The 23,331-nt window shown below is 44.8% G+C and overlaps 1 protein-coding gene across 1 annotated transcript in view; it reads right to left on the bottom strand.

The window, feature by feature from the left end:
- The window catches only part of Psmf1 (proteasome inhibitor subunit 1), a 31,008-nt gene extending 21,161 nt beyond the window's left edge, over positions 1 to 9,847 (bottom strand). Inside the window, exons 1-4 of the mRNA XM_051193744.1 lie at positions 9,698 to 9,847; positions 7,164 to 7,307; positions 1,315 to 1,467; positions 30 to 112 (exon numbers count right to left, since the gene is read on the bottom strand). Of these exons, the coding sequence (XP_051049701.1) occupies positions 30 to 112; positions 1,315 to 1,467; positions 7,164 to 7,292 (365 nt within the window). The 5' untranslated portion in view covers positions 7,293 to 7,307; positions 9,698 to 9,847. The remainder of the gene's footprint in view (positions 1 to 29; positions 113 to 1,314; positions 1,468 to 7,163; positions 7,308 to 9,697) is intronic.
- Between the last annotated feature and the right edge of the window lie 13,484 nt (positions 9,848 to 23,331).

Genomic DNA, 23,331 nt, shown 5'->3' with positions numbered 1-23,331 from the left:
CTCATGGAAAAGACATCCTTTAGAAGTACCTGTGGAAATCACTCAGGTCTTCTGCATCAATATAATCATCTAAGTTCAGAGTCAAGTCTGCCACCTGCTGTGTGCCATGTTCCTAGAAAAGTGAAAACAGAAAATGAGAGACAGGTGTATAGTTCTCAGTTTACTGGTATACAGGGGAGGGTGGGCAAGGAACTGAGGCACCCAACAGATACATAAGCATAACCTGGAACAACATAGAAAAGCAGCCCCAGCTAAGGGCAGGCATCTTGCTCATGAGGGGGGCAGCTGGGCTGAAGGAGTCACAAGCATGGGGCACTCCACACTGACAGTACTAATCAGTACCCAAGCCTGGAAGGGGGCAAGCAACAATGGTTTCTATGGGTTGGAGTACTGTTTTTAGAAGACTAGCTTGGAACCTACTTCAATGAGCTATCTCAGTTCTTTCAATCGGCTTAAATTAAACTGAAGAAATTCATTGTTTGCAACTAACAATCCAGTTCTTAGATAAAAACTAAATGTTCATCAATAAGGGAAAAGACAGTGGACTAATATATAGTAATGAAAGAGAATGATGTCTATTTGTGTTATATAAAGATCTCCAAAACATATTGAATGGAAAAAGCCAAGTTCATAGAATACAGCCAGATACTTTCATGACACATACAGACAGACCACCAACACAAAACTGAACAGAAAAAGTCATCTGCCTCAAGGTGCTCATAGTTGAAGGGCAAAATACCAGCATTAAAGCACAAATAAGTACATAATACAAGATGTTATGTGTACCAAATGGGAAATAAACAGACTTGAGAACTATCATTTAGACGTGTCTGGCAGGTGGGGGTGGATAGGACTGAACTTTCTGAACAGAGAACATGAACAGAGAACATGAACACACACACACACACACACACACACAGAGCACAGAGACAGAGAGGAGGGGAGAGGGAAGAGGCACTAAAGGAATGATGGAATGGTGGAGGGCATATAGGTATATGATGGGAGGAGTAGTTTCCAAAGCAAGAAACAGGAAATGTAAAGGGCCCAAGACAGTAAAACCTCTTACTTAAGAAACTAAGAGAGCTGTATCTCCGTGCTGTCACTGAGTAAGTACTGTGATGGACAGAGCCCTTTCTGTATAATACAGGCAATAAACACCTCTATGCACAAAGCTTTTCTACATCTGTAGAAAAAAATGCCCGAAGTAGACTCACTAGGTAAAACCCTGGGGGCGTTTCTGACACCATTATGGAAAAGAGTATCTGGGCAGTTATCTCAATCCCACACCATTAGCAGAGCCAGGCTCAGACTCACCAGCACATTGATGATCATGGCGTTCTCCACAGAGACAGCTTTCAGAAGGAGTTTTTTGGTCCCATCCTTAGACTCATACCGGAGGACATACAGTTCTTTATTGCTGCTCCATGAGGCTGGTAGGAGTTCTGACTTCTTATCACTGGGACCTGGCTGAGAAGACACCAGATAAGAAAGATCCTGGCCTCAATACACAAAACTATAAAGGACCATTAACCTAAACCCATCCCTAACATCACAGATATGTGTCCAGGAATATAAAGCAAGATAGAGGCTTGGGAGCCAGTACTCTCATTCAGCTATCTGGTTGCCTTGATAACACAGCACAGGAGGAACCTGCCAGGAATTTACATTTTTGGACTAGGAATATAGCTAAGTAGCAGAGTGCTTGCCTAGCATGTTAATTCTCAAGGCCACCAAAAATTAAAATAACTACAGCCTTGGCTTAATAATCATCTCTCCATCATCCTGACAAGAATAAAACCAGTGTGAAATTCAAAGCCGTATTTCCCACAGTTCAGGCTAGTGTTATCTGTAATAGGATCAAAAAATGCCTGAATGCAAGATCCTAACAGAGACTCTCCTGGTGGAGTTGTCCTTCTGTATATGTTTATCTTATTGGTTGATGAATAAAACACTGTTGGCCAATAGGGCAGCAAGATAGGAGGGTCTAGGAGATGAGGAGAATTCTGGGAGGTGTAGGCAGAGAGGAATCATCATGTGAGTCCATCAAGAAAGCACTTAAGTCAGGTATTCTACAGTAGGATAACACCATGTAAAAATATATACATTAGTAGTTATGAATTAGTAATTAAGGCAGAGCTGGCTAATAAGAAGCCCTAGTCATGGTCAACAGCTTTCTAACTAATATAGAGTTTGTGTGTTCATTTGGGGCTGACGTGGCTGTGGGACCAGGCTAGCAGAAAGAAATATTTGTAACACTCTCCAACCAACTCTACTCTAAAAAAAAAAAAAAAAAAAAGAAAGAAAAAAAAAAAAAGCATGAACATATACTCCAAATGTAGCAAACAAACAAGATTTAGAAGTTGTAAAACAAGACACCTATGTAATCACCACCAGCATAGGAAATTCAGTGTCATCAGCCACTAAGCATTATCACTAAAGTCTGTGTATCCCAGGGAATGTTTCTGTCCTCAAGAGTAACTAGTACTTATATTTTTATTATTATTATGACTTTTCCTTCACATTGCATCACTACATGTGCAGTTATAAAAATATACTGCTTCAGGATATGGAGATGTATTTCAGCCTGGCTGTTCTTCCAGAAGAACCAGTTTGACTCCCAGTACCCAAATGGAGGTTTTCAACCACCTGTAACTCTAGGTCCAAGGAATCTGGCACCTTCTTCTGGCCTTAGTGGGTACCAGACACACACAAGTTGCACAGACATACATGCCAAACACCCATACACATTAAATAAACTAAATTGTGTGTGTTGGTGGGGGGGCTGTTCAAAGCTTTTGAATTCAATTGCTTTCCACCTTATTTTCTGAGACAGTCTCTCACTGAACTTGGAACTCAATGGTTTGCTAAGACTGGCCAATGAGCTCCAGGGATATGCCTCTTCCTTTGCTAAGCTCTGTTCCTGGCGTTTATATGGGTACTAGGAATGAGAACTCATGAACTCATGCTTGCAAGGCAGGCACATCACTGATTGAGCCATCTTCTTGACCCAACACTTGCCCATTTTATTCAGTGTTGTTTTGAGAAGGTGATGCATTCAGATGCACTTTGTAGCTGACCTACATGCACAAGTACACAGTGTTCCATTAAATGAATATGCTGTGATTTACAAGTTCACTAGCTGATGGACTTTAGAAGTACTTCTAGTTGATTTTTTTTCCATTATAAACAATGCTATGAACACACTGTTGCACATATCTGTTGCACATGTGGTATATATATCCAGAGGATGAACTTTTACAAGATAAAAGCAAACTGTATACTAATAGCGATGGACACACTCAACCTGCAATAGGTGAGTTTCTGGGGCTACATGCAACTTGCAGCACTGCTATCATCTACTTGTTTTTTTTTTTTTTGCCAATCTGGTGTATTGCAAAAATATATCGGTGTATTCAATGTGGTAGTCTCCGTTCTTTCCCTATTTAATAAGATTTTCCCATCTTAGTTATGACTTCTATTGCTATAATAAGCACCATGACCAAAAGCAACTTGGGGGGTTATTTTGATTTACTTTATTATTTTATTTATTTTTCTATATCACAGTCTATCATAGAAGAAAGTAGGGGCTGGAAGTGAAGCAGAAGCCATGGAGGTACACTGCCTCTTGGTTTGCCAAGATTGCTTTCTTATATAGCAGAACCACCTAAACAGTGAGCTGGGCCCTTGCTCCTACATTAATCATTAGTCAAGAAAATGGCCAGCCTACAGGCTTACCTATCTTATGAAGGCATTGTCTCAATTGAGATTCCTCTTCCCATATAACTCTACCTTGTGTTAAGTTGATAAAACAAAAACAAAAACCCAACTAACTAGGACATCCCTTTCATACATTAATATATGAGACTAGTTCTCAGTTATAGTAAAAACAAACAGTGATTTCCAGGTGGGGAAGAAAGTTCTTAAGCTACACCCCTATAAGAAACACAATGCCACTTGTCAGACAACCTATAACTTAAAGCTTCTGTTCAGCCACAGACACTGCAGCCAAAAGGAACCACAAATGACAATGATCAATAACCAGCACATAACGGGTACCTGGAAAACAAACAGTAAAAAGTGCAGCTAACAGTACAAAAGTTTCTTTTATTCAAATGTACTAGCTATCAGGGATGCATGGCTGAAATGATGAGGTCTGGGTCACACCCATCCATCAGCCTACAACTGAGTTTGACTGGGCATGAGTGGACTTTCAGACACTGTGTGTGGGAACTAAACTCGCACAGGCCCTTTGGGATACCATCTAGCTCTGGTCAGCCTATGAGCCAAGACCCAAATGTCCTTCTAGAAGAAACCTGTGCAGGCACATGGGAAACCAGATAAGCATGGGGATCTTCTCTCAGCATGGGCTTGAGCAGTCAAAGCACAGGTAAAAGCAAAATATGCTGACAGTGGTATATAACATGGCAATTAGAAAGAACACACTAGATCTAATTATACCAATGAAACTTTATATATGTGGGTATGTGTGTTGGCAAAAACAATGTAAGAGCCAAAGGACAGGGAGGAATTCCAAGAAACACTATCCTCTGGGACACATCATGGCAATTGAACTCATGAACTCCCAGCAAAGATACTTACTTACCTACATAAGTACAAGTCAACAAAATAAGCAACTCCCAGCAGGAAGCACTAACTGGACTCAGTGGGTTACAAGTGGGTGTGGGGGTTGGGGGACATCTGAAGTGGGGATTTACAGGGGGAGTGGGACGATTGGAAAATGGCTTATGGTCCAATATCGTTTACGGGAAAAATAAAAAACAAGAAAACTTTAAAAAGCACAAAGTTACACCGCATGGCTAGAAGCTGTGTTCATGAGAACATGGTGGGAGGGTATTAGGCTAGGGATAGAGAACCCTGACAAAGACAAAGGTCCACACATGAAGGCCTTTACAAGAGTACAAGGGAAGGCCACCCCTGGTGCTTGGAAATCCACTGGCAGAGGAGTGGCAATCAAACTTGGCTAGGTGACAAACTCCAGGCCTCAAGCAGAGGAATGTGAGTGCTGAGAAAACAAAAGTGAAAGCATGGCCGCCGGGAAACTCTACTCCCTTGCCAAACTGGGCAACTTCCTACAGTGTTGTGGATTTTAGGGGATAACTTTGGAAGCTGGGTGACATACCTCATCTATGTTCTGCCAAGACCTTTGGCTTTCTCCTACCTCTACATGGATAGCGTTGGTCCCACCAGCATGCTCTTGGCAAACAGATAACCTATTCTGCTCCCTGCTTCAACACTTTCATTCCAGAGCCAGAGAGAACCGCTGGGGTCGGGTAAAGCTGATGCTTCAGCATGGCAAGACTGGTGTTCCCAAGAAAACACAAGTGGCGCAGGCCCAACACATCATGCTGGCACCCTCTGCACCTTGATATAAAATATCAAGTGTCCCAGAAGGCCATGGTTGGCAAGTGACCAAAGCATGTTTGTATAATTTAACTCCCTCAGTTGGAAACTCGGCATTACACAGTCCAGTACACACTTTGAGGACTTTGTTTCCCTGTTCTCACCCCTGGAAGGGATGGTGGCAGGAGGTGACTAGAGAGACAATACAAATATCCTTTGTGTCTGGCAAGCATTATTGATTTGCTGGCCCTAAACTGGAAAATGAAATTCTCCACTAGATAAATTAATAGGGAAGATGCCTCTCAAATTCTTTTGGCTTCTATTCTGAATGAGGGTACACCCACAGGCAGAGAGAGGACAAGTGCAGTGGATCCCTGGAAGGGCTTTAGGAGAGGGGGCTGCAAGAAACAAACGGCAGTACTCTAGTCTGCAACCCAAACACTGTCCCTTCTAAGGACATGAAGGATCCAGTACTGAGGTAGACAGGGTCACCAGGCAATACTGTCCAAAACCCCCATCCCCCAGGTTCCTTGTCCTTCCAGAAGATGTCTGGATTCTGCATCTTCTAGTCCTGGGGGGGGGGGCTACTTGTGGTTTGGGAGGGACCGGGGAAAGGAAAGAAATCAATAAAAATGTTTGTGTATTGCTTCCTTCTGATGGGGTAAAGCATGAAAGGGGTAGAGTGGTCTGAGTCCTTTGTTTTATGGGACAGACAGGAATGGAACACCAGCATGGCCATGCCTGGGTAAGTGCTCAGAATGTTCAAAGTGTGTCAAAGCAGGGGTCCACAAAGCTGTGTGAGGAAAGGAAGCGTACTAACACTCTAACATATAACTAAGAAGCTAAAGATACGTAAGGGTCTGGGAACTGATGCAGTTAGAAACTAGAGGAAGATTAAAATCTCTCTGTAAGATCCAGGGGGTGAGGGGACCCTCTTTCCAGAACTGGTCTGAATTTTTAATGCAAAGAACGTAACATAGAGCGGCAAGCCTGGAATCCCTGAGTCCCCAGGTATGTGTATATGGAATTGTGGCTGGGAGTTCCTCTGGTGGAGCAGATAGGAAATGAAGTGGCAGTAAGGGAACCAGGGCCAGCATACCCAAAAAGCTGCTATACAGGTAGACGCGAGGGTCGTAAGGAAGGGGCAGAGAAAAGGAGAAGGCTGGGGTAGAGAATCAGTGATGTATACTTGGTCCATACTTGGCCTCTATGGGGATGTCAACAAGGCCCCATCAGTTAAGAGGCAGAATCTGGAGATAGGAGAATAGATGGGACTCTGGTAGAGACAGCTAAGGGAAGAATACTCATAAACAAGGTGCATGTGTTGCTGTTTTTAGGGCCTGGGCTGTAGATGAGTAATGAGTGGGATCTGGCTGGTCCATCGTGTTGAGTGGGGGTCCCAGAACATGGTTGCGTAGTTCAAAGTTCACCGCCACAGCTGTGCTTGGAACCAGATGTGGGGTGTGCGTGTGTGACTTGAGTGGGGTGGGTAGCATTGAGTATTTCACGCTATGACTGTGTGATAAAGAAGCTTTGGGGAAGTCGGGTGGATGACGACTTTACGGAAACTATGAGTTTGTCTCGGTGTCAGATCCACACATCACGGCCTGGACTGCTGGCTGGGCTGTGCAGGGACGCCTTTCGGTTCTCCGGTTTACACTCAAGCTGTGCCAGCTGTTGGCACCAGCTCCAGGCGCACAAAACCGAAGCGTCACCCCGCGCCCTGGCTTGGCAGGGTCAGGAGAGCTCCCTGGGCCTCTGGTTTCGGACTCCCCTCCACCCAGGCCTGCTCCGCAGCGTACCTGGTCGCCTGTGCCCAGGCCGTAGTAGCCGTTTGTCACCACTTCCCAGTGCAGGAAGCAGACGAGCGCGTCCTGCGGGCAGCTGATGGCAGGCGCGGCCGACGCGAAGAGAACCTCCAAGCCCGCCATGGACGCTCGAGGCCTCTGTGGGGAAGGAAGAAAGGGAGTTGGCAGTGCAGAGAGCCGCTCTGCCTCGGAGGAGCTGAACTGCGAAAGCGGCGACACCTGAGGTGCTCCCTTCGCTTTTGGCCCCGTCCGCTCCTGCGCGCAAACGCAGAAACCTGCACCGGAAATAGCTCCTAGCTTTGTAGGCGCTCCGGGCTGGAACTGCGGGCGCCGCGCTTGAAGGTTCCGCTAGGGAGTACGTGGGTGGGGCTGCGGAGGCTTCTCACCGCTGGAGGATTCTGCTTCGACCTGTAGCAGCAGACCGACCACTGAATGTTAGGCAGTTTATCCTTGGGGAGAGGCCACCTTGCTGCCAACTACAGTAGGCTTCTCATCTGCAAAGTGGAGTGTACTAGGGTAGGAAGAACTTAGGAGGCTGGTTTAGATGTTTTCAAAGTAATTTATTAGCATGTCTACAGTGCTTGAATGCATTTATTGAACTCCCCCAGATTAAATCTTATGCAGTTGGTGTAAATGACAGTACTATTCCACTTTGTAGGTTTGGAAACTGTTACAGTCAGCCAGTAAGTGATAGAAATGCTCTCGGGAGCTAGCAACTTGGCTTCTAGGATAGGGTTTGTACACATAGATTTCAAACTAAATCCCTTGCCAAAACTTTTACAGCCCCTTGCAACAAATTCATGGGTCTATTCTATTACCCAAACTCACTTTGCAAGTTGGAGCCCATGAGCGAATAGCCAAATATCATCATTTGTTCTATCTACGACGTCAAGATTTTTACCACCTATTATGTCTCCAAGTTTTTTGAAGTTCAGTACTTTTTTGTAGTCAAATAAATTCACTTTCCCCATTTTGGGTGGTACCATGACCCAAACCATTGTTGTTTTTCACTTGGGTGCCTGGCATCAGCCTTGTCTGCTTCACTGTTTCACCCTGCAACCAGAGAGATTCTGTTAAAACACAGGGAAGACCATGTTCCTTAGGTCCAAACCACCCAGAGCTTGCTCCACAACGGAGAAGAGAAGCCTGCTCTGGGTCTACCACAGGCCCTATGCCTTTCTGATGTCACTTCCAAGTGTCCTTTCATCTCCCATTCTCCTGACTATAATAACCTTCAGCTTTCATGCCTAGGTGAGAAAACCATAGTCTTATCCTGATGGAGCTGTCTAGTGGTTGGGGGGAAATGGACAGACAAAAATCAATCCAACGTGAAACCTGCCATTTTGGAAGGACTTTGAGTCACAAGGAATCATGTGATTCAAGTGAGTGTCAGGAAGGGTTTCTTGGAGAAAGAGATGGCTGACTGCACAGAATTCCCATGGAAGAATAAAGAAAAAGTTCCTGTGAAAGGAAACAGGATGTGCAAAGGCACCTACCTACATGTGAATTTCAGCTATCCGTGTGTGACTAGAGACTCAATGCTGTCTCTTTCATCTCTTGTTCATCTTTAATTACCTTCTACACTGTGTTCTAGGAGTCAGTGACATGCTCAGGGGTGTAGGCATGCAGCAGAGAAAGCTATCAGCTCCAATAGGGAGGAGAATTTTTATCACTAAAGTAGGTTAGAATTGCTGGTTAATGATGATAAAAGGCAGGTTATACTCTGGGTCCGCTTTTTAAATTTTTTAAGTGTGCCCCTCCTTGTTTGTAATGCATCCTTTACTTGATGAGCAGCCTGTTCTCTCATTACTACCCCTTGGTTCCACACTGTTTTGCATATCACTGATTATGGCTTGCAGCTCACACGCCTCCCTTTTCTTTTACACACCATTGGCTATTTTAGCATGCCTTCTCCAAAAGCCGATACTGAAGGTGTGGTGGTATGTGTCTGTAATCCCAGTGCTTGGCAGGAAGAGGCAAAGAATAAGGAGCTCAAGGCAAATCTCAGATACATGGTGAGTTCAAGGCCATCCTAAGCTACAAGAAATCCTGTTAGGAAAAAAGTTCTGAGTGGCATACTTGAGAGCTGATTCCAGCCCCCAGCAGGAGGGGTGACCAAAGGAGGTTCCTGAGCAAACCTCTGTGGGCAGTTGGGGCTCACACTTGCTGGGTGACAGTGAGGGGAGAGTATGAAAGATCTTAGAGATGCCCCAACTCAAGACTGGGGAACTGGGAGTGTTTCACTCATCAAAGAGCTACTTCTAGAATCATGGAAAACCCTCAGGTGATAGTTACAGAATTCAGAGGAAATGGCTTTGGTGCTCACAGGTGACTGCTGAGATGGTCAGGGCATGGCATCTGCTGTGGTCCTCCTATCCCCAGCTAATGGTGATCTGTCCCTTAGAAAGCAGTTAATTTGGGAAGGGCATTAGTGTATTTGGGTAAAAAAAAAAAAACAAAAAACAAAAACAACCAGCAGTTAGCTCTGTTTCCCCACCCAAGCCTACAAGGGCCTGTGTTCTACTCACCCTGTCCCCATCATCTTCCACCCATGGGAACAAGTGAGAAGATTCTCTGGACTAGAAGATCTCTATGCCTCCCTGGTCCATGCAGATCTTCCTGGGGACTTACCTACATCAGCAAGAGCCCCAGTCTGCCTGTGAGACAGCGAGCAAGTGAGGGATTCCTCCCTACTGGGTAGGCCCTGCCTATTTGGGTGGGAAAGGGCCCATGCCAGATAAGGGCACAGGGTGACAGAAAGGACTGGTTGGTGGTTGCAGCCACCAGTTTCTGGTTGCCAAGTGACAGCAATGTGCACATTCCAAGCTCTGTGCTCCCTTGGAAACTGTTAAGAGATGTGCTACAGGGCAGGCAATGGGAGGAATAAGGAATCCAACCAGCCTCCTTCAACTTCAGCTCAGCCACTCGCCTTCTCCAGAGAGATCTATATAATAGATACTGTCTTTCATGTCCACCAAATGGCTGACTAGAAGCCAAGACTTCCTATCCCCCTTGTCACTGGTGGTACAACATAATTGACACAAAGAGCAAACAACTTTCTTTTGAACTATAATTTTAATATAATACTATTAGTCTTTCAAAGATTTTCTTGTTGTGGCCAAACACATAGAACAGAGTTTATTTGCCATCTTAATCATTTGTAATCACACTATTTACTGACATTAAGGGAATTCGGATTGTGTAAGCATTACCACCCTTCAGCTCCAGGCTTTTCATTTTGCCAGACTGAAACCCTGTGCTCATTAAACAATAATTTCCCACATCCCCTTCTTTCAGTGGGTGGCAACCACTGTTCTACTTTCTATCTATGAATTTGACTCTTGTGGACAATACAGCTATGAACAGAGGTGTTTACATACGACTTCAAGACTGCTTTAAATCCTTTAGAGATTTAAATCTAGAAAAGGAATTGCTGAATCATAACATTTCTACTTTTAGTTACTTCGAGACAAGGTTTCATGTTTCCCAGGCTGGCCCTAAACTCATTATAGATGACCTTGAACTTCTGATCCACCTGACTTCACCTCCTGAGTGCTAGAATTATGGGTGTGTGTCACCACAGCCAGTTTATGTGATGTTGCAGCTAGTGTCCAGAGCTCGTTGCATGCTAGACCAACATTCTATCAAGTCAGCTACATCCCCATTCCCTATATTCAATTTTGGTGGGCCCCATGCACTGTTCATCCAGGGCCTATGCTACTTTTCATCCCCATATGCAGATCATAAAGGTTTCACTCTGACCACATGCCAATATTATTTTTATATTTTATCTTATTTATTTCCCCTTCCTTCCCTCCTCTCCCTCCCATATATCCCCCAAACCCACCCCCATCCACTTCTCAAAAAGGGTAAGGCCCCCGACATAGTGAGTCAACAAAGCCTAGTACATTCAGTTGAGGCATGACCAAACCCCACCCCACATCAAGGTTGAGCAAGGCATCCCACCATATGGAATGGGCTTCAAAAAGCTAGCTCATGCATCAGGAATAGATTATGATCCCATTGCAAGGGTCTCACTAACAGATCAGGCTACAAAACTGTTGCCCACATGCAGAGGGCCTGGTTCAGTCCCATGCTGGCTCCCAAGCTGTCAAACTAGAGTCCATGAGATACAGTGAGTTTGGGTCAATGGTTGTCGCTGTGTGTTTCCCATCATGATCTTGACTCTCCTTGCTCATGTAATCCCACCTCCCTCTATTGGACTGGGCTCAGGGAGCTTGGTCCAGTGCTTAGCTGTGGATCTTTGCATCTGTTTACATCAGTTATTGGATGAAGGCTCTATGATGACAATTACGATGGCTATCAATCTGATCACAGGAGAAGGCCAGTTCAGGCACCCTCTCCACTATTGCTAGCAGTCTTAGCTGGGGTCATCCTTGTGGATTCCTGGGAGTTTCCCTAGCATCAGGTTTTTCCCTACCCCTGTAATGGCTCCCTCTATTGAGACATCTCTTTCCTTGTCCTCTCACTCTCTCCCTCCCCCAACTCGACCATGTTCTTATTCCCCATTTCCTCCTCTTTACCCTCCCATTAGCCCCCAGTTTACCCAGGAAATGTCATCTATTTCCCCTCCGGGACTATCTATATGCCCCTCTTAGGGCCAACATTTTTGACAGCAGCCACCCTAATGGGGATGATAGTTTTTTCTTAGGATGCAGTGTTGGGTTTCATTATGGCACTCATTGTGGTTTGATTTGCGTTCCCTCATGCTTTGTGATGTTGAACATCCTCTGGTGGAGCTCTTATTTGGAGAAATGCTCTGGCTTGTTTCTTAATTGCTTTTTAGGACTTCTTTTTCATATGTTTTGAGTGTTATTTCCTTATCACCTTTGTGATTAACAAATATTCCCTCCCCTTCTATAAGTTGTTTTTTACTCTGATAGTATCTTGTATTTCTCTCTCTCCCTCTCTCTCTCTCTCTCTCTCTCTCTCTCTCTCTCTCTCTCTGTGTGTGTGTGTGTGTGTGTGTGTGTGTGTGTGTGTGTTAGAGACCAGAGGATAGCTTCTAGTGTTACCTTGTTTTTTGAGACAGGACCTCTCAATGGGAGCTGGGCCTTGCTGACTCAGTAGGCTGGCTGGCCAGTGACACCCAGACATCTGCCTGTCTATGTTATCCTCATGCTGTGATTCCAACTATACACCTCTATACCTGATTTTGTTTTTAATGCAGATGCTGAGGATCAAACCTGGGTCCTTAGCTATCTCCCCAGTGGCTGTTGATAGCATCCTTTTATAAACATTGTACCTTTTCATAATGTCCATGCTCAGCAGGATGCTTCTGGGAAGGGGCTGCACTGTGAGCCCAGAGGGCCACAGCTGGAGGCTGCTAGCAGACCATGCTTGATGCTGCTTGACAATGTCTTGCTTTAAGTCCCCCTTCTATGGCTGCCATGAAATATATAATTCTTCTGTGTCTGTCTTCATCAGCATGTCTTAGATTTGTCTGTGCTGAAGGAGATGTTAGCTCACCTCTGTTTTTATTTTTGATTAATAACATTGTTGTATGAATATAGCCCATTTTATTGCTTTCATCACTGACAGACATCTGGGCTGTTTCCATGGGCCAAATGGATCACGCTGCGGTGAACATTCTTGTACCCGTCTTGGTGTGGACGTATGCTTCCATTAGTCTTGAGTAAATTCCTTGGAGTGAAATTGCTTGGTGTTATACTGGCCCATGTTTACCAGACACTGCCAAATGGACTGATGAAATGCCACTCCATCCTCTCACGCCCAGTACTGAATGAGAGTCCTAATTGCTCCACATCCAGCAAGAAGGGATTTAATATGGAATGTGCTTACAAAACAGCTGGATAGTGTAACACTTCTCTAGGAATCTCTTTCTGTTCATCCCTGGTAGAGAACCAACAACATACCAAAGACGTGATTCCACCCAAGTCTATGTTGGGGGAGTCAGTGGGCAAAACCAGCTGTTTCACTGAAAACCGTCATGTGTGATGATTTCCCAAAACCTGCATAGAAGAAGTCTTTCTTCAGTTAGCCTTCCATCTCTGAGACCATGTCCAGCTGGAGTAGGACTAGTGTGCATGGGGGTAGGGTGTGTGAATGCAGAGTGTGTATGTGAGAGAGAGAGAGAAAGAAGAGGTATGCGTGCTGAAATCTCATGTGATTAATAACCCTTTTCCAGTTCAGAAATGCCAGTGTGCCCTGCCTTGAGATGTCAGAGGTATGGGTAACAGGAACACAACTTCCACTGTTACCCTCAGCAGTCTGAGCAGTTCCTCTAGATGTGTAAGGATCTCATCATGGACCTAAACCGAAGAGAATTTCAGGACTAGACAGTTTACAAATCAGGGTTAGGACTTAATAAAGATATTTTAACATAAGCTTAAGCCTGAGAGTTAAGAGAGATTCTCAGAAGAAAGTAAAGCACACTCAAGAGCATGGATGTAGGCTTCTCCAAGATGAGTTGGATCTCTCTCCTCTCCCTCTTTCTTCTCCCTTTCCTCCCCCCTCTCCCTCTCTCCCCCTCCCTCTCATTCCCTCCATCCCACTCTCTCTCTGTCTCTCCCCAAAAGTCATATATTGAATTCTAGCAGAGTCATTTTGGAAGAGGAAACCTCAGATGAGAAAATGTTCCCACCATATTGACCTATGGACAAGCCTGTAGCACGTTTTCAATTAATGATTGTAGTGGGAGGGCCCAGCTCACCGTGGGCAGTGCCTCCCCCGGGCTGGGGGTTCTGGGTGTTATAAGAAGCAGGCTGAGCAAGCCATGAGGAGAAGGCCAGCAAGCAGTACTGCTTCGTGGTCTCTGCATCAGCTCTGACTCCAGGTTCCTGCCATGACTTCCTTTCATGATGGACTGTGATGTGGATGTGTAATGGAAATAAACCTTTTCCCTAACCAGATGCGTTTGGCTATGGTGTTTCATCACAGCAATAGAATCCTAACTAAAATACTGTCTTTAAAGGGTGGTTCCTGAAGGACATCTGACAGTATTGCCCTTGATGAGATTTCCAGGATGCAGGAAGACAGGAAACCTTTATTGCAAACAAAGTTAGCAGTCTGGGGAAAGGAATGAGTCCCAGCTCAGGGTCATATGTGTTCTGGCTATAAGCCTGGTTCATTGTTACTTTAATCTACATATGAAAGGAATATGATTTCCTCTTGGCAGCCTTATAACAAGTGTTCATTGTGCTGGAATTCTGGCTTCCCACTGGAAAGAGACTTTCATCAGATTCTGGCATGACAGGCTCTGGTCCCTTTCCCTATTCCCATAGTTCCTATCTTACCATCCTGCCTCAGTGAGAGTCGTATGGCTAATCGGAGCTCCTCTGATTTTGAGATTTGATGGCCATGCCAAGGTGGACAGAATTCCACCGCAGCATTCCACGCCCTTCATCACTTCCGCCCGCTTCCCAGCACTGGCCACTCTGGAGCTCTCTAGCACACCTCCTGCCATTACTGCATCTGCACTCTCCCCTTCATGTTGTCGGTTCAGCCTGCTCTATTAATGCCCAGAATTAGAAGTCGGCAGCAGTGTGGAGGCACATCTTCAATCCCAGCCCACAGGAAGCAGGGGCATGGGGGATCTCCATGAGTCCAGTCTGGTCTACACAGTGAGACCCTGTGGGGCGGGGCGGTTTGAATGAGAATGGCCACCCTAGGCTTGATTTGAATGCTTGATCCACAGTTAGTGGGATCATTTGGGAAGAATTAGGAGGCCTTGTTGGAGGAGGCGTGTCACTGGGGACAGACAGGCTTGAAAGTTCAAAATCCCAAGCCATTTTCAGTCTCTGTGTGTGTGTCTCTCTCTCTGTCTCTGCCACTCTGTTTCTCTCTGTGTCTGTCTCTGTCTCTCTCTTTCTCTCGGACTTGTGGTTGTTGTCTCAACAAGTGAACTCTTACTTACTGTTCCAGCGCCATGCCTGCCTGCCTGCTGCCATGGTCCCCATCATGGTGATCATGAATTCGCCCTCTGAAACTGTAAGTTTCATTTAAATGCTGTCTTTTTAAACTTGCTTTGGTCATTAAGTTGCTTGTTCTTCTTTCCAGCAATAGAAAAGTAACTAAGACACCCTGTCTTAAAAAAAAAAAAAAAGAAGCATGTATTCAAGAGGATCCTTTAAATGGGTCTACTGTTGCAACACTGGCAGGTGTCTCCCAACAGACTGGAAAGGTGAGCACACACTTGCTTATGTAGCTGAATCCAGGAGAGCGGGATAACAAAGGCATTTGCACCAATCATGTGTCATTGTCTTTAATGCAGATGGAGGACTGTGTTAGTGCCAAAGGCCTTCTGCTAGTCCACCAAGGGAAGTACCCCAACCCCGGAGAGAAATGGCTGCCAGGATTGCCAAGGCTTGTGGTTGGCGAGGCCTCTGGACAAGTTAGAACATGATAACTTTTCCAGCTGCATTAGTGCTGCTGCAGCAAGCAGTTGCAGTTGTTGTGTAGTTTCCTCAAGGTGTGCAAAGACAGTTCAAAGTATGTGTTTGCCAAGGAGGGGCTGCTTGACCTCCCTTGAAGACTTAGGATAGCCCAGCACCAGGAAGGAGTTTAACAGGGTTCCAATCTCATTTCCTCCACTCTGACAAACTATCCTGACAGAGAGTAATTTGGGGAAGAAAGGGTTTATTTGGCTTACAATTCCAGGTTATAGTCCATTATTGTGGGGAAGTCAAGGTGGGATACCTAAAGCATCATGTCCACAGCTAAGAGTAGAGAGAGAATAAACATGGGAACTTTTGCTAGCTTTGTACTCAGCTAGCTTTCTCTACTCTTAGATAGCCCAGGGTCCCAAACCAGAGGATGGTGCCGGTGAGCATGGTCTGGGGCTTCTTATATCTATTAACAATCAAGATAAGTCCTCATGGACACACCCACAGGCCAACTCACCTAATCTATTCTTCATTAAGATTCTTCCAGGTGATTTTAGAGTGTGTCTAGTTGACAGTCAAAACAACAACACAAACAGCTATCAGCTAGGGAGTCAAATTAACAGCCTCCAATACCTTAGCTTACTTAAGATAATATAAACAATTCAAGAAAGCTATTTTTAGGTTGGAGAGATGGATCAGTGGTAAGAGAACAAACTGCTCTTCCAGAGGACCTGTGTTCAATTCCCAGGACCCACATCAGGTGGCTCCAGCCCCAGAGGTATCTGCACTCTGGTCTTCAGCACCTACACGCACATATCCCCTCCCCTATATACATAATTAAAAATAATAAAAATAAATTTCTTTTTTAAAAAAGAATGGTATTATAGTTTAGGTATAAAATTCTCCACCTCGTGCCGAGGCTCATCTGTTTAAATTGGTCCCAGGCTTGTGGCTCTTTGTGGGAGAGCCTGTGGAACTTTTAGAAGGAGAAGGCTTCTGTGAGGCCCGTCTCGGTTTCTCTGCCTCCTTATCCACCATGCCGTGAGGTAGTTGTGCTATGAGCCTCTGTGGCCACAGACAGAGCCCAGTCCTAGCACCATGCCTTCCAAGGGAAACAGTGAGGCAAAATAAACCCCCTCCTTCAAGTGGCTTCCTGTTGGGTTAATATCTCATGGCAGAGTAGCATCAATAACTAAAATACATAACAGTGTTTCTCCCACCCTGCAGGAAGCCATAAGGTCAACACAGGAAAAAAAATGAGAAAGCCATAGCCATATTTTATTTTTAAGGTGTCAGTTGGGGGTAGAAAGGGCTAAGAATAGGGAAGAGTCTAAGCCAGGAACGGAGAAATAATAAAAGCATGAAAAACCTCTCCAACTGCAGGGACTTTAAAAGGTTCATGCAGAGGTGAGGGAAGCCACTAGAGGGCACCCGTACCCACCCAAATGCCTAGAAGGGGGCCGGGCATACATCTTTATACTACTTTGTTCTTTCGGGGATTTTCCACAGAGCCTTTGGTGGAAGACCCAAGAAGGTTGTGTCCACACCGCGACATTCAGCTTTGCACATCTTTGCACACAATCGGAAGAGGCAGTCCTCAGGGTGTCTGGCGCCCTTCCCCGGACTCCATCACTGAAGGGGAATAGGAGGCTTAGAGGTGCCGCTTTCCCTGGTCGCTTGAGAATCAGCCATTGGTTTCTACAGCCCTGTTAAAAGATAGTTGTCAGGGAAAAGAACTAAGATCATAACTCTTACAGAGCTATGAAAACAACCACATTGTAAGATTTTAGTTCACTTGTTAAACCACGGGAGACTCACACAGATTTTATAATTGGTTAAAGGAATTGAATTGCAAAGGCCAAGTTTGCTTTTCCACACAGGGAAACAAAAAGATTCTACCAGACAAGACAGTTTACACAGCTATAGTTATCTGTAGTTTACAGGGATGGGGGCTGTGTATCAAGTGTAAGGGACAGACTTACAGGTTTGGAGATCCAGCTTCTTGCAAATACAGCTCTTTTCAGCTTGTCTGGTCTTGGTTTCCTCCTCTGTAAAATGGGGCTAACTAACAGATTTCCCTCCAGGGTTGCTGAGAAGGTGGAATGAGCCACAGCTGCTAAAAACGAGGCTCATGATGTGTGAGCAAGCTTTGATCTCCCTTTCAGAGCCCTTAATATTCTCACCAGGATCCTCCATGCCTGGATCAGGCTCCTTGTTCTGGATTGCCTTGTTCCATCCTCTTGCATGTCCCATGATGAGCGAGACTCTAAGTAGTAGACTAAACTCACAAAGGTGGTGGTGACACTTCAAGGATGCTCTGAAAACCATCACAAATTCGGAGACCTAAAGAAGGTTTCTGAATCAAGTGTTGCCCCGGCACAGTTTGGAACTGCAAGTGCTACTTGAGGTTAGGGTAAGCCTGGCATGTATATCCAGATTGCCGGAGAAGATATGGAATAGCCATGAGGTCAGAGAGTAATAACAGGGAAGCTGGATATTATCAGGGCCTATAGGTCAAAGGAAGGAATTCGGTTAAATGTCTGTGTGAGCTGTGGAGGAGGTGACAAGACCTCCTCCTCGTCTATCTCCCCGGGAGAGCTGCGGAACTCATCTCTTGATTGCTGCTTTCTCCACTTCCTTTACTCGCATGGCTACCAGACTTGCAGACCAGAACAGCCTGGAAGGGCCTGGCAGGTGGCATGTCTGTGGTGAGTCATGGCAACTGGCAGGGATGGAGCAGGGGTGGCCTCCAGCTTCTAGCACATGAACTTCAGACCATCCAGCATCGCCATAGTTTCCACCTTGCTCACATGGCCTGGCAGACAGGGCCAGCCTGGCTGGACTCTAACGAGAGGAAAGAAAAAGACATATCTCATCCATTGGGTCAAACCTAAGTGGGTGGTGAGGGTAAGCAGGATGGGCAGGGGCTAGCCTTCTCTACAGCAGTGTTCCTAAGCCTTGTGGGTGACCTCACTGTCACCCTGTTCCAACACTGCAACAAGGTAAGGCCACCTGCAGGTTAGGACCTTTAGTGACCTAGATCCATGCTATCCATTGACAGAACAGAAAGAGACCTTGTCTTTATAGAGACTTAGCTTGAAACGAACAACTCAAACTGGGTTGTTTAAAAAAAAGTGGATTTATGCCTTATATAACATGAGTGAGTAGGCATGTTTTAGCTGAAAAGGCCATCCTGACAAAGGATGTCTGAGTTATGACTCAGTGATGAATGAGTCAGGTGATGACGTAGGCAGAGGAGCTAACAGGTGCAAAGACTCTGGGGAATGCCTGCCATGTGTGGCCTGAGTACAGAGGGAGGCAAGGGATGAGGCATGAAGTCACAGGTGACAAATATTATCTGAGTCTTATAGGGTCAAGGAAAGGAACAGAAAAATCTTTTAGGAAAATCTTTTTTTGCATGTCCTGAAAACCATTAGATTTCCTCCGTAGGGTGGGATCAGAAGCAGGCGGCTCCACGACCCTGGAACAGGAACCACCATTGGTAAGCAGTCTGACCCTCACTTCCAGAATGTCCCATGAGGGACTGAGAGAGGACTGGTGCCTGGTTACATCGCAAGGCCAATTAAGGACCTTGCTGTTGGAGACTGCTGCATCACCCCTTAGAGTCACCTAAAGCCCCCAGGTGAGTGGACTGTGCCAGAGCATGTAGCGGTCTGCCACCATCCACCACTCAGGGTGACAGGGCTTCCCTATGGCAGCAGTGCCCAGACTCGTCTCCAGTTAAGGGTGGCAGCTTCATGGGAGAGAGTGTGTGGTAGACACCACAAGCTCCCTGGAAACCCTAAATCTGAAGAAAGCATAGGCAAACCCAGCCAATGGCTTCATTTTACAGATCAGGAAACTGAGGCGGTCTGACAGGAAGTAGGGCACTAAGGCCCAGAGAAGACTTAACCGGACAGAAGGACAGCAGCGACTTGACTTTCTCGTTCTCCAAAGCCTGTGTCCCTTGCTCAATTCTGAGGAGACACTGTGTGACAAAACTTTTCCTGGGAAGAGAAAACACACTCATCTAGACACCGGGACAGGAAACCCACAACAGATCAAAGTACATATGCCACCAAAGTCCAACCAATGAGTTTTATTGGTGTCACTTGTAGGAATATGGGTGACAGCTGTATCACCAAGGGCCACCCTAGTATGGGTGAGAGCTCACAAAAATCCAGAAACCTAGAGTATACTGCACAGCCCACAGGCAGCTCTACAGCTCGGAGAGTGTCCTTCCAAGGTGCCTCATTTGGTCTAACCCTCTTCCGGGCAGCCCCTCTTATCCGAGAGTCTTCCTATAGTTTGTTTCCTCAGAATCTTTGCTTACACTCACACTTAGCCTTCTTTGTGTGTGTGTGTGTGTGTGTGTGTGTGTGTGTGTGTGTGTGTGTGTGTGTGCATGTGGAGGCCAGAGGTCAACATCAGGTATGGTTTTCCATCACTCTTATTTTTTGAGACAGGGTCCCTTGCTGAACCTGGAGCTCTCCAATTGTCTATAGACTGGCTGGTCACAAAGGTCAAGGGATCTTCCTGTCTCTGCCTTCCAGCTCTGGGATTAGAGGTATATGCACTATGCCCAGGGGAGGGGGGAGCTGGAGACACAAACTCAGGTCTTCATGCTTGTGGAATGAGCCATTTTTAAATCAATTGAGCCACCTCCCTAGCCCCTTAATCTTCTTTCTTGAATAAATGATCCCTCAATTTCTGCAAGCCTTGGATATACCATAAAAGTTATGGAAAAAAATAAAAAAGTTGGTTCTGGCCTTGCTTTCCAGTTTTTTTTTTTTTTTAATTGGTTTTCTGGGGGAGAGATGCTTAGTGTTTGCCCCTGTTTCAACCTCAGCGTAATGACATGTCATTGTCACCACAGCCTTCCCCCAGCTCCCAACCCTGTCAGGTAAGAGCTCAGAGCACTGGGCCAATCCTCACTACAGCCTCCACCTGAGCTCCTGAACCAACATTGTAATAGTAGGTTTGGGAACCAACAGACCACCTCCAAGATGAAAAAAAAATCACCCTGAAAGCCCCCAGAAGGGGCAGATGGGATGAAAGTTCCTTCAAGGCCTAGAACTTGTAATTAGACATCTTATCTGATGAGTTTCTGGAAGACCCCACTTTGCAAGGCTGTTTTTTATTTTACCTGACTCCCAACTTACCCAGCACAAAAGGCCTTTGTCATGTCTTTTCTCTGGGTAATATTTGCCAAGGCATTTACAAGCAATTGTGTAACGTTGGGATGACTTTGGTGGCAGATAAAATTCGGGGAGAACAATAGGCTAACCAAAACACTTAAATTGAATAACTAGAGAAGGAGACAATTCATAGTGGCTTTGAACAGCTCTGACCAGTTACTGTAGTCTACAAGACTACAGGCTTGTAGGGCTGTGTGGGGTCCATGCTCAAGCCCAGGCTTCCCATGCACTCCCCACTCTGAATAAGCATTGAATGACAGCCCAGCAGGTAGCCAATTGCCTGACTGAGTTTCAAGAGCAATTCTCTGCATAAGAACCCCTCTGCACAGGCAGGGTCATTTACAAGTTCTGAGTATTTAAGGAAATCTGCTCAGTCACTGACCGACCACTGAAGTAAGTGAATGGAAATTTCAGTACCATAACTCAGGAGGATGTAGATCTTCCAGACTAGGTCCTGAGGAGTCACTATGACAATGCAACCAGGGGAGCGGAAAGCAGCTAACACCTAGGGTATCTACAGTATGCTACATAAAACTTTAGGTTTCAACAACAACAACAACAAAATGATGAGCTATGCAAACCACAGGAAACACAAAGCCGGGAAAGCAATCAATAGAGTATCCGTGGGGAAGCCTAGATGTTGGATTACCCAAAGAGTTAAAGTAATATATTTAAAATATAGTCAGAGAACTAAGGAAATCATGTACAATGAACCAAGGGAAAGTGGAATGAGGTTTCATTAAAGAGGCAATAATAATAAAGGGTTGCAAGTTACTTTAAAAAGAAGTAAGTGGAAATTGAGGAGTTGCAAAGTATAATTAAAATAAAAAGTTCACTTGAAGGAGGCAACAGCAAACTGGAGTAGGCAAAAGGGAAAATTAGGGAACTTAAGCCAAATGTGAAAACAACAATGAGAACTGAACAGAACTACAAAAATCTGCAGGACATAATCAAACATAGCATGCCCTTCCTAGGAGAGAAAGAATATTTGAAAAAAAAATCTAAGGAAAAAAATAAAACTAAACAGTTGTAAATAGCACACATTCAGAGGTCCCTGTCTGGACATCACAATCAGATTGAGGAAAGTCAAAGCAGGGCATACATCTTGAAAATAAAAAGATATGGTTCATCTAGTATTAGGAGTCTAGTAAGCTCAACAGCCGAGTTCCCTCCTAAAATCATGAAGGCTAGAAGGCAGCCAATGGCATACCCAAAGCATTGACATAGAGTGCCAATCAAAATTTTGTATTCAGGGCCAGAAACATGGCTCAGCAGGTAAAAGCACTTGCCACCAAGGCTGATGACCTGAGTTCCATCTCTGGGACTATACTCATATGGGGGGGGGAACGACATCAACTCTTACTATCTGTCCTCTGACACATGTGCCATGGCATGTACATACAGCTTCATATACATGAACACAAAATAAATGAATACAACGTAAACGTAATAAACATGGTGTTGTGAGAAGATAAGAAAAAGGAAGCGCCTTAGTAGTAAAATGCTTGCCCAGGTTTAGTCCGTAGTCCTGATTCAATGCCAAGCACCAAAGCAAACAAACATCTATTTCATGTGGTGTGGTGTGTTAGTTTATGGCTATAGTCCCAACACTTGAGGTGCTGAGGCAAGTTCAAGGCCAGCCTGAGCTACATGGTGAGATCATGTCACAAACCAAATCAAACCAAACCAAATTAATCAAAAGGGCTGTGTTGTGGTTCTGTGGGACAGAACTTGTGTAGCGTGTGGAAAACTATGGCATTCATTCTCTAGTGCCAAAACAAACAAGGAGACAAAAACCAAGCAAATATTCCAAAGAGAATTCTTTGATTAAATGAAAGGGCACAAGACTAACTCAACTCCATATCAAAAGATAAAGGCTTCACTAAAGGTACATAGTATAAATACACATAACCTAGATTATAAATCTGTGCTGGCAGCATATAATCTGTAAAGACTGTTGTATATAATCATTGTACCTAATTTGTACAGCAATAACAGCATAAAAGAAATAAAAGACACCCAGATTAGAAAGGAATAAATAAAAGCATTTCTATTTGTAGATCACACACACACACCACAGGAGAGACAGAGAGATGGAGAGAAAGACACATAAATACATACAGAGGAGAGAAGGGGGGGGTTAAGAGTTTAGAGGCTGGAGAATTGGCTCCGTGGTTAAAAGCACTTGTTGCTTTTGCAGAGGACTTGGGTTCAGTTCCCAGATCTTCATGGTGACTTACAATGATCTGTAATTCCACTTCTAGGGGATCTGAAGCCCTCTTCTGGCTCCCCAGGCACCAGGATGTACATGATGTACACACAGATACACAGGTAGATACTCATATATATGAAAAAAAACAACCTTTTTAAAAAGTGAAGAATTAGGAGTTCAGCAAGATATAAGATACAAGATCAATATGAAAATCAATTATATTTCTCTGTATCAACAATAAGCCATCCAAAAATGTAAACAGAACACAATTAGAATAAAATGCTTAGGAATAAATTTAAGGAAATAAGACACATACACTGAAAAGTACAGTATCATCTAAATATGTATTTATATACTTGGGCTACAGATTCAATATAATTTCTGTC

Source organism: Phodopus roborovskii, unplaced genomic scaffold (genome assembly GCF_943737965.1).
Source record: "Phodopus roborovskii unplaced genomic scaffold, PHOROB, whole genome shotgun sequence".
In the NCBI taxonomy this organism is placed as follows: Eukaryota; Metazoa; Chordata; class Mammalia; order Rodentia; family Cricetidae; genus Phodopus; species Phodopus roborovskii.
Note: the sequence above shows the minus strand (reverse complement) of the source record. Positions and strands in the feature narration are given on the sequence as shown.